This window comes from Columba livia, chromosome 7 (assembly GCF_036013475.1).
Source record: "Columba livia isolate bColLiv1 breed racing homer chromosome 7, bColLiv1.pat.W.v2, whole genome shotgun sequence".
In the NCBI taxonomy this organism is placed as follows: Eukaryota; Metazoa; Chordata; class Aves; order Columbiformes; family Columbidae; genus Columba; species Columba livia.
In genome coordinates, this window is record NC_088608.1 from 33,459,303 (window position 1) to 33,471,501 (window position 12,199).

The 12,199-nt window shown below is 41.4% G+C and overlaps 1 protein-coding gene across 50 annotated transcripts in view; it reads right to left on the reverse strand.

Moving 5' to 3' along the window:
* The window catches only part of LRRFIP1 (LRR binding FLII interacting protein 1), a 111,937-nt gene that overhangs the window by 71,781 nt on the left and 27,957 nt on the right, over positions 1-12,199 (reverse strand). For 6 of the 50 annotated variants that reach the window (XM_065069144.1, XM_065069115.1, XM_065069110.1 and 3 more), the window contains exon 1: positions 10,073-11,081. The exons of 8 other annotated variants lie outside the window; for them this stretch is intronic. In XM_065069144.1, coding sequence (XP_064925216.1) covers positions 10,073-10,165 — 93 coding nt within the window. In that variant the 5' untranslated portion in view covers positions 10,166-11,081. Of the gene's footprint in view, positions 1-793; positions 950-10,072; positions 11,099-12,199 lie in introns of those variants that run through there. 36 more of the 50 variants (XM_065069150.1, XM_065069129.1, XM_065069125.1 and 33 more) reach the window with 19 other exon arrangements.

Here is a 12,199-nt window from a genome sequence, read left to right on the forward strand (position 1 = left end):
GCTCGGTCAGTCCACATCCTGCATGACTCCTCACCTTTCTCTTAAATGTAAATTAGTATTAAAAGGCAGCATGTTCCCGAACCTCAGCCTATACATAAACATAAGGATTCCCTTCCAATGCCCACGTACCAGTGTCGATGGTTAGACAGACAGGCCCATTATGGGCTTGTCTAACAGATCCTCTCGCATTCATACAGTGACAGTGGTGAAGCAGAGAGTGACAGTTTATGTCAACGAATGACTAATCCATCCATTACATTTTTATGGTCACATGGGGGCTGGTCTGAAACTTTATTTAGAATATATTTAACAGGTTCAGTTGGCCTATATGCTTCTATACCGAACAGAGCAGTAAGTAGCTTACGCTCTAGTACTGATTTTTAAAAGAAAGCCTTAGGAAACTCCATGCATTGTGAAGAATTAGCTACCTCACCCTGCTGTCAGTCGGCAGCAGTATTAAGTACCTGCCTCACTAGCACCTGTCCAGAGCTGCTGTGAATCACACCCCGTACCCCAAAGCAGACTGAAGTCCAAGCCGTACAACCGCCGGACCCCCGCACACTCCCCGGGCACTCAGCGCACCCCGCTGCTGCTCGGACAGGCCGGGCACCGCCAGAGGGGTCCCGCGGGAAGCACAGCCCAGCTCCGCGGTTTGACAACCGCCCAAGGGCACACACACAGCTCCTCCGCGCAACCGCGTGTGCTGCCCCTTCCCCGCGGGCACGACGCGGAGCCCGGGCCGGCGCCCCAATCCCCGCCCCCAAAGCGGGTTGGGTGGGTGCAAGCGCCTTACCTGCTGCCGGGCGGCCGGGCTGAGGCAATCGGCTGCCGCCTCCATAGCTCCAGCCTGCGCTTCCCGCCGCTAGCGGCCGTGTGCCCCCGCCGGCCCGCGCTGCGGAACCCGCCCGGCCCGGCCCCGGGGGCGGAGCGCTGCCGGAGCTCCCGGCCGGCTCAGCGCTCCTCGGGCCGGCTGCAGGGCACGAATAAACCACCCAACTGTTGCTAATTGCCTGCGATTATATCAGTATGGAGCTGAGCTTAAAACGGGTGATCAGCGCTGCATATGCTGGTGTTGGTTCTATTCTTTAAGTAATAGCGTTGCACTCTAAGCAATGGGGAAAATTGGAGCAAAATAAAAGGCTAGTAAAAAAAAAAAAAAAAAATCTAATCGGCGTCTGAGAGTACTGCAGAAGAGCGATCAGGAATAGTGGCTGGACATTTAAAAAAAAAAGGGTGGGAATTCTACATTTCAAAAGGTCTCATTATGAGCTGGATGAGACTAGAACACACTAAGGAAAATATCCAAAGCATCAGAGGACACGAGTGTTTTTAAATTACACTAAATGGGACAATACCCCGAGAACAATTCAAGGCACAGTCAGAGCAGAAATCTTGGCTCCACGAACATTGATACCGCCTCTCGAGTCCCGCCAATTCCACCCACAGTGCACACACCTGTCCCCTTGCAGAGACAGGAGGGCAGGGAGGAAACCACTGGTGCAGGGAGAATCACCAAAGCTTAAGTAGCTTATTTTATCCATTGCAATTCTGCAGCAGCAACGACAGAAAACACAGAGAGTCATCTCTTCCTGGCACCGGATTTTCTCCGGTTGCCGAGACAAGCAAAACAGGTTGCTTCTTAGCAACGAAGCCCTGCACTCACTCTCCTTCCTGGCCGGCCGGCACAGGTTGGGGAGCCCTGCAAAGCCTCCACCCAGCAGCTGAGCTCAGTTTTTCCATGAGCTGCCAGCCCAGTACAGAGATTCTGTTTTTTTCCCACTGGCAGAGCACACGCTGCCATGCTGCTGCTGCTATTTTAGCTGATTTGGAACACTACTTTACATTTGGGGACAATACTTCAACTGGATTCATTGGCAGTCCCTGGACCCCAGCCATGTCCCACTGTGCCTGGAAAGGCCAGACATGTTTCCTTTAGATAAAAGGTATTAGGGGTGTCTAACTTTCACCATGGCCTTGGGAGAAACCCCAATTAAGTGTGTGGAAGCTCTGCATTTGTAAAATAGACTGTGGTTTTACATAAGTCACAGAATCACAGACTGGTTTGGGTTGGAAGGGACCTTAAAAGATCACCCAGTCCAATCCCCCTGCCACGGGCAGTGACACTTTCCACTAGACCAGGTGACTCAAAGCCCCATCCAACCTGCCCTTGAACACTTCAGTGATGAGGCACCCACACCACCTCTGGGCAGCCTGCTCGAGTATCTCACCATCCTCATTCTAAAACATTTCTTCCTAACATCTAATCTCAGTCTTCCCTCTTTCAGTTTAAAACTGTTATCCCTTGTCCTACCAGTACAGGTCCCAGTAAAGCGTCTCTCTCCATCATTCCTGTAAGCCCCCTTTAAGTACTGAAAGGCTGCAATAAGTTCTTCCGTCTCCATCTTTCATTAAACTCCAAAACCACCTGTTGAGCCCATAAGTTATTTTTTCCTCTTGATTCATATCTTCCTTAATTACAAGGTAAAGGACCCAACTTTGCTTCAAAAAAAAATAAACTGAGATGTCTTAAATCTGCTTCAATGCATGTACAAAATAAAGAAACTAACTGATACAGAAATAACATATGTTCCTGTGAAGCAAGAACAGAATCATATGCCTCAAAGGGATTGTTTTTTATTTAGAAAAAGTCAGGTTTAAGCTACTCTGAAAGATGACAATTGGAGGTTGAACAATACACAATAGCCTTGTGTTCAGTTTCTTCTGGGTAAACACGTTCCAGATGGAGGGTATGAAAGGTATGTCTGCAGAGCAAAATACATGACATCAGAAGGGAAAGAGAAGCTAGTCAATATAACCCACCCAGCACGCTTCACAGGCAGTCAACATTCAGTACAGAGAATCTGTAATTTAAATCTATGTTTAACAGATACTCATTTCATTCCCCAGTATGGCTTATACTGAAATCAGAAACTAGACCAACACGATGTGACCAGGAAATGCTTTCCTATTCAGGTGGTATAACATACAGCCCTAAGCCCGTTATTTAAAGCTGATGAAGTTCCCAGTCTGCTACAATTTCCTTATCCTCCCTCAGCACAAGCAAAAAGCAACAGAAACCTACGGTAACTGAAGGAAGACTCCAGTGTGCCCTGCAGTGGTGCTTTCTGCCTGCAGATGCAACTTGAGCCATGGCCCAGAAGTGCCATCTTCACAGCTGATTATGATTTTTGGATTTCTGCAATGCTTGATACTGTTTACTGCACCAAAGTTAAATGCTGAGCAAGTTTGTCTTTTGTGAACGGCCCTGAGTCCAATAGAAGTTATGCTCTAACTCCCAGAGACTGCTCAGCATTTCATTTCGGTGCAGTAAACAGTATCAAGCATTGCAGAAATCCATATATCATAATCTGCTGTGCATAAGGCACTTCTGGACTATGGCAGCTCACCCCAAAGCAGCCAGGGGCAGGCACTGGGGTTAATTCTTTAGGAAATATATGTCTTACCCAAAATGTAGAGGTTCTAATAGAAGGAAAGGAAAAGAGACTGATGTTAACCATGTAAATCTGAAGCATCATAACAACTCAGCATGAAGATGTATGCATATTTTCATCTTAGCTTAAAGTAGACAATTTGTTCTGGTTTTTTTTTTTTTTTTTGTTAATGAGAATTAACCTCCCCTTACATTCCCTGGCAAATCTCTACTGTTTTTGTACTGTCACTTGGAAGAGACACTAGAGATGCAAGTACCTTCTGTACAAGGCATAGTGAGGACTCCCACACACACCTTTTTGTAATTACTTTCTAAATCAATGTAGAAGCAAAGATGTTTGTTTTTATCTGGTTTACTTAAGGAAGCACTTCATACCTCAGGATAAATTCTAACACACAAGTGTGCTATGGACCTGCTGGGTCGGAACTGAAGGACTGGGAGGTCTTTTTAATAGTAGTGATCTTCCATTTTTTTGTAATAACAAGGCTGACAGCATTCAAAACACACACTTCAGCATGCCTGAATTGATTTTAGATGCAGTGAGCCCCCTTCTGCTTGGATTTCCAAACAGGTCCCAACATATTTCCCAAGAATAGGAATTCTCTGTACACCCACATCAACACTCTCTTCCTCATCTCTTCTGCCTCCTGGCTCTCAACACTCCACCGGATCCTTCAGACACTGCTAAATAAAAAGCAAGTGCATACAATTCTGTAACTACAGGAGCTTAGCCACAATCTAGGAAGCCAATGATGCATTTTACTTGATTGCTCGCCAATGCTATTTAGCATTGTTAAGCTGATAGCAGTTACCTCTGACTCGTTGCCCTTCAAATTGCTGCTGTGTAACTTGGGGGAGCAGGTGGGTACTCACAGCACCTAGAGAACACTGTTTGACAGTGGAGTTTAGTCTATATTTTCTTTTTTACCCCCTCAATAATGCAGCATCTATGTAGTCACACCTCCCCCAATACTCAGAAAGATAACCAAAGGATCTGAAGCTCTGCTAAATATTGTGCCCTCAGCGCATGATTCTTGTGTCTACGCATTTCCCATCTGAAACGGACATTGCAAGTGTGACCTGAATTCAGGGACACATCCAAGCAGGTAGAATGTTCACAATGGAAATATGTATTACACGTAGTACAATGCTAAACTGAGCATAAGAAAAACAGGTAACAGAAGAGATTGAAAAGCAGGTGGGGGGGAAATTGTTAGATGATGCTTTCATAAACCTGGTAGGTTAACTGCAAGTTCATCTTAAGTACTTATAAGCCAAAAAAAATTATGATGCTAAGGACAGCAGCTCAGTTTCTGATGACAGACTCCTTACCCCTCCATGAGGAGCATACTTCACCTTTGCAAACATTTACATACAAAAAATGTGTGGTTGCACACAACACAATGCGTTCCTCCACATGTACAGGCCCAAGTCCTAAAACTCAGTTTCACAGCACTGCAACCCTTTACCTGTAACTATCGAGGAGTTGTGTCAAAAGGCAGAGGGAAAGATCATACAGTCATCTTCAAGGTATGTTAGAATCACTGATGATTCAAACAAATTCCAAGGAAGCCTGGCCTACAACACAGGTCACACCCAATTGATTATTTTTGTCTTCAGGACGTGTTGTGTCAGAGATAAATGAAGAGGCATGGAAATGGGGTTTCAAGTAGGAATAAGGCAGTCAAAACCTTTACAGACAGGTTTAAACACTGAAAAAAACTGCAACATAGAACACACTGGCTCCAGCTTGGCCCATCTCAGTATTAATTCTTAAGCAGTACCAGCAGCCACCACCCAACACTATCTGGCACCTACATATGTAACTCAGCTTATTTCATTTATATCTAAGAAAAAGCAATTCTTTTATTCTATTTAACTAGTATCTCTTAGAATTTCAGTAATGTTCCTCCATGTCACATTTACTACTGGTCTTCCAAACAGTGGAAACAGACAAAGCAAGTCTAATTTTGTGGAGAAAAAGGCTGGAAAGTATGTCATATTAGAAGAAAAATTTAGTTACTCAAGCCTATTTTTTTTTTCCCCCTTTAAGTTCATAACCTTGTTCTTCTAGTGTTCAAGAAAGTCTCTAAAAATGTATGGAGTAACACCCATCTGAAGTTCACAAAGACATGAAAAACTCCACTTGATCATCCCTGTCTGCTGCGGGCATCCTGGCACCCTTGCAGCTCTGCTGGCAAAGTTAACAAAACCTCCTTGTAAACCGTAACCAAGGCAATGGACTCAAGTATACACAACTGAGTGCTTCTTAGGAAAACAATGTCCGGTTTTCATCACCAAAATGTACTGCCAGTATCAACAGATTATTTTCTATTGAGGCTCGAAGGCAACGCAGCAAGGAGGAGGAAGGAAACGGCTGAACCAGGCACAAGGGCTTCTCACCACGCTCAAGTCAGACAAACTGAGTAGTGCTGCTGGGGAAGCTGGAAGGCTCTTGGGTAGCCTATACATGGTATATTTATCATTCAGCTCAGGGAATCCATTCAGCTTCCAAATTCAAAAGTAATGCTGTCTTGAACATTTGGAGATTTACATATTAATGCCTCGCTACTATCAAAACGCCAAAATTTGAAATATGGGTGTATGACAAGTTATGTGATCTTTCCATTTTAGAAGAAACATATTTGAGAATATTTCTCATAAGCCGATAAATCCATGACCTACTCTTAAACTCTGTTCCTTTGCTTAATAATAAAGATAAAAAACCAAACAACAACACACAAACCAAAAACCAAGCACAGAATTTTAGAAGATCAGACCAAAAAAGAATTACATTTGGTTAGGAGCACCTCACGGAACCTGAGTATATAGACATCTGTGTAAAAACAGGACCCAACCAAACAAAAACCAAACACACATATGTGATCCAGTAAGAGAATTTTACCTGTAGAAAAGTCTTTCTTTGCTGGTGTACCCACAATATTAGACTTTGCCATCTCCCAGGCTCAACCTCAAACCCAATCAGCTTTAAAAAGATTTAGCAGCTACATTAACCATTTCCACCACAACTGCAAATTTACTGAATTGGAAAACCAGCAGTAATTTCAAAGAATATCACACAGAAGGGCAGAGGTTCTGCACCTCAGTCCTACCCATCATTAGGTGGGGAAACACAAGCAGCATTTGGAAACTCTGGAAATGCCACAGTTACCTCATCAAGCTTTCCAACTCACATACAAAGAAGGCAACCAATATCCAAGTCACAGTAAAACCCAAGTTCAAAAATCCAGCCTAACAACTAAACATAATTATGTCCAGCACAAATATTTTACTTTAATCACTACAGAGAATAAAAATCTGAAATGTATAACAATCACCTCTTTACCTTAAGATCTTTTGCAAACACTGAAGAATCTCATTATCAAACTTCTTTAAAAAAAAAAAAAATCACTTTGGGAAATGCCCAATTTTTCCATATGAAAGTGATAATAAGGACATCTACAGAGGAAAACTGACCAAAAGAAATGTTACGGTGTTTCCCATGACCACCCTAACTGCAACCTAAACCTATTTTTCTGAACCAGACTCATTCACACCATGCAATCCTACAAGACTGAAGCTTGGTGGGAGATTAAATGATCTGTTTCTTCATGGAAAATTTTTCTTGTGAGAGCATTCCAAGACTGATTTTCTTGTTTTGTTTTTAAAGTTTCTCAGAGTGCCTGAGCTTTGTTTTTCCCCTTTTCATCAATTTCCAAGTGCCAGGAGCAGGGAGTATGAACAGGCAGACGCTCCCCTCTGACATGCTGATGGTGCTGTTGCGCATTATCTCTGTTTATAGGGTCAGCATTCTTGGTCATCTTGCTTAACATTTTGAGCCAAAGACTGGAAAGAGGAGGAGGGTAAGAGACCCACGACTAATGAGGAATTTACACATGAACATTGTCCACTTCAGAGAAACATTTGCTGTTGTGTTTGCCAGGAAACCCAGAGATATAATTTAAACATGTGACCAGAAGCTGGAAAGTTGTGTTGACATGGACCTTTTTATTCCATAAAGGAGAATGTTTATTCTGCAGAACACTGCAATGAACAGCATGTACGGCTCTACAATGTGAGAGACAATTAGGGAGTTGTGTCCTGCTTCATAAATTACATTGCCATGCAGTCACAAGAGGCCACTGCTAAAAATATAGTCTAAACAATAACTGAACTCTACCATGAGCATGCATGGATTATCGAAATAAATCCTGCCACAAGAAATTGACCTTAAAACACCTGTTAAAAGTGAGGTATCTTGTAATCATTTTCATAGATTCTAGCAGTGTTTTAGAGGCATTTATTCCCTTGGTATTTTTCTCCACCCCTCTTGGGGTTTAAAAGTGATATTGTTCTAAAATTTACTAGTTGCTCAGGAAGGTGATATGGTTCCTTTCCTTCTCCTACCTGTCACATACCTTCACCTGCACACTAGTAATAAAGAGCTTGTTGACAAGTTCTTCGGTGGCTTGTGGTTGGTGTGGTCTCAGTAGCAACATTGGGTTCCCCTTGCACACCACAGCCCTGGCTGAGCTGCAAACTGGATACCACTTTTAAGATGCACCGGACTTGTGGTAGGAGGGAAAGGAAAAATGCTTGAAGCATGTCCTTCAACTCAAACAAAGCCCTCTCTATGAGAAAACACTGGAGAGCTCAAAGCAGCTTCAGAGCCAAGATTCAGAAGAAAAATCACCATGACAATTTGTTAGTTTTCTAGAATCCAGTAAAAACAGAGATTTTCATAAGCACTGTAGTTCCAGAGCCTGGACAACAGGAAGATCACTGCTTACAAATGGAAAAGGGATCCATCCTACATGGAGACAGTTTGTATATAAAGGGCATACCACTTCCACTGCAATTTATCAATAACAGGGTTTAGGTAGTGTATTGAGCAGAGGACCAGTGCAGTATCAACTACCCACATTTACATCACTTCTTCCATTGGCATTTCATCTCAAAACAGCTCTCGTCAGTAACTGGCTGCTCCCACCAGAGAAGAATTTTGATACCACTCTACAGCCGCTATCTCAAGGAACAAAACCACATGTTTCATACAGCCTATATAAAACCGCACTCATATACTTCAGATCGAGACTATTACTCTTGTTAAATAGCTTTGAGGGAGTTGACATTGACCTTGGAAACAACTGAATCACTCATTCAAGTAAATGAAACAGAATTGTTGAGGCTACAATGAGACCTAGAAGGAAAAAATTAAACAAAAGCTGCTAACTGACAGTATTAGTGAATATAAACTAGAATTTCACAGGAAAAGCATACAAACATTCCTAGTCTTGTCTCCTGAAATACTTATTCGCATGAAGCTGCATTCCGTGTTTTTTTCACTTGCTTTACCCCACTTCTTTATAAAAAGAGGGAAATTTCTTTTTTACAGTGACCACACTGACCCTTTTAGTTTTCCCTCTATTAGATCAGCAGTCTTCTGCAGTGAGTTTCCCTCCTTTAAAATTTAGATAAAATTGAAACTCAAAACACACAAGTAGAATGATTGTATTCCAGAGCACTTTTTAAATACTGTATTTGTTTCATTGTAGAACAGCCTTTGTAACTGAAGTTGCAGAGTTCACTGCAGACTTTAGAAAGCATAAAGCAATGTGGGGCAGTATGCAAACAGGGATACCCAAGGGAGGTATGAGCTTGTAGACTTACTGTGGGACAGTTTTACCCTATGCAAGTCTCAAAAGGCTTTAAATCTGTCTTTATTACAAAAATGTGGATGTTTGGCATTCTGAATTTCTTTCTTTGGAGAGAAAAAAAAGCTCAGCATGCTTGCTATAATACAGGCACCACCGTTATTCAGGTAGTGCAAATGACTTTGTAACACACAGACCTGGATAATTTTTGCTTAAACCAAACAGGGAGGTCAGCAGGAAGACTCTCAGCAAGGAAGCACACATGCAAAATTATTTCAGCCACTGGTACGTATTACCGAGGAGCAAACACATTTGTCTTGACCATGCTCACAGAGAAAGTAAGCACAATAACCAATTTTGGAGCCTGCAATAAACAGCAATATTTCATCCGGCTTCTTTACAACATAAACACAGCTTGGGGAGGGCTCCAGGACTGGGTGAGAGCCAACATCTTTTTGAACACAGATAGAAACAGAGTTTTTGTTCCTGACTGGTAAAAATATTTAAAATAGGAACTGAAATTCAGGGACTGCTACAGGCAATGTATCCTGTGGGTACCAGATCCTGGTCTCCACTGAACTGCAAGTTTCATCTGAATAAAAACTGGCAAATCTTGATCGCAACTCTGCACCTACAGCACATTAAAATGTGGATACAAACCTCAGCAACTGCTTAAAACAATGCTCAAACTACCAGTCAAGAGAATTAAAAAAAAAAAAAAAAAAGTTACAGGTACTGTTTTAATGATTACCTAATTTTTAATGATTACCCAATCTGTGGCAAGAACTTATATAAAGCTTTAAGAGAGGGCATACATACAAAATTACATTCTGTTTCTCAAATGAAGGGCATCCACTTTCTGGTTAAATCACCTTAAAATAAAAATTTAAAAAACAAACAAACAAAACCCCAAAAAACAAACACCCCAAAACCAAACAACAAAGCCATACCACAAACCAAAACCCACCTTTACTTGCATCACAGATGGAACAAATACATTCACAAGGAAGTATATGTGCACCAACACCACAGTGTCTCCACAGAGCTGCAGTCTTTGCATCCAGACAATTTTCTGGCTGATTTTTTCTTTTAAGACCAAGTAAAACAAAGATCGGAAGTTTCAGGTAATCCACTGAAAACTCCCCCATACTTTTGAAGAGGTACACAGGCAGTAGCAGATCTCAAATGTTATCAGATACCCATTGGTTGAAGCTGCTAGGTCAGAAACTAATGAAGAGTCCAGTTCTTGTCCATGCAAGTTATATGGTATTGAGAAATTGCACAAACAGTTGTGTGAAGTCAAGATGAGAGACAAAGGAAAAAGGTGCCGAAAATACTGCAGACTAAACAAAGCACACAGGGGGATATACAGGAAACATTACATAGAATAAATTGGTGAGGAATAGAGAATAAAAGAGCACAAGAGGGAAGGAAAATAAGATACAATGAAAATTAAGTATAAGGGGGAGTAAAAAACAAACAAACAAAAAACAAACCCAAACCACACACTAACAGAAGCATCAGAGACAAGCACCAAGATTTAAATTTAACAGCCATACTCCAGTCCCCATACACAAACAGTTCAACATCAGTTCAGAGAGTGAAACTGAGCAGCTCTCAATGCTATGACAAATTGTATCATTATTTTGAAATGGTGTAAGATTGGAATTAGATCATGTGAACTGCTGTTATTTCTGTGTCACGCTAATGTGAGACCTTTCCATTTTGCAATAGGTCAGAACAATTTGTCTCTTTTAAGTTTCAGCAGGAAAATTTTGAAGAGCTTCATGCCAAGAACTAGTCAATGAAGTTGCACAGGTCTTTGCCATCAATTAGGAGCAATCCAGAATTCCACTGTGCTTTAGTTTCTTGTCCAGAGAATAGAGATTATATGTCCCTCTGGAAGAAAACCAACGTAAGTAGTATTTTGAAATCTTCAGACACCACACATTACATACAGAGATTTTACGCCAGCAGAGCAATTGAGAAACTACACAAACTACACAGCTACAACATTTGTATTTATTTGGTATAAATAGAGCTCACGGGAAGAAAACAGAGCTCTCTTTTTTAATTTAGTTTTCAGGAGCAACTCGCATAATATAGCAGCTCTCTGCAGAGAAGAGCAATAGCCCATGAAGTGCAACTCAGAAGCGCTGACTACAGGAAGGGAGATAAGAGAGAGATCTTAATACTATCAGCATAGCAGGTACCTGCCAAGTCTGGTACTGCTATGATACAGACTTCTCTCTGCTTTTTTTATAAAAGTAAGTTATAGTATATACTAATAGCACAGCAGTATAAATTCTTGGGGAAAAAAGTAAATTATGTTTTAAAAGTTAATTAAATGCTTTTACAGATTTAGTCCTCTTGATACAAAAGAATGTTCTAATTTGTAGAGGTATGCAGTGAGGCAAGTCTTATGGTCAATATCCCACTCAGTAGACCAAAGGAGTGCTGCTGATGAATAATTCTAACCAAACACGGAGAATGAACTTCAAGCTTGTTTAAACTGCCCTGAAACCCACAAGAGGGAGCAGCAATCAAGCAAAGCAAACATTTATGTTTCTAAAAGAGATAGTACTTCCATCACAGAAAGCTCGATCCCTTAATTTTCAGTATATATGTTTAATTACCTGACTATTCAGTCATTGAGAATGTGGATGAAAATTATCAGCACCTTTTAATCTGACCTTGGGCTAACAAAGAAGAAACTAGAGTACAAGGTACACTCTTCTGTATTCCTGCTGAGGACATGGTATTTCGGTCTTCCTCAAATTATTCCCTCTACCAAATGCATTTCAACCACCTACATAAAGACGTAAACTAACAAAGATGGCAGGGGGGTGGGTATATTTAGAGTTTGTGTTAAGTCCCCAGATCCCCAGTCCACAAAGCCACAAATCCTAGCTAACTTTATTTTGCCAGTAATTCCTGTTTTGTGTCCTTTATCTCCATCAATGCTTTTCAAGAACTCCAACAAAACTCACACGATTTTTCTTTAACTACCAGCCTTTCAAAAGGTTAACAGCTTCTGCATTCAGCATCACTTCAACATACCAGAAAGAAAAAAAAACACATTAAGAGGTTTGAA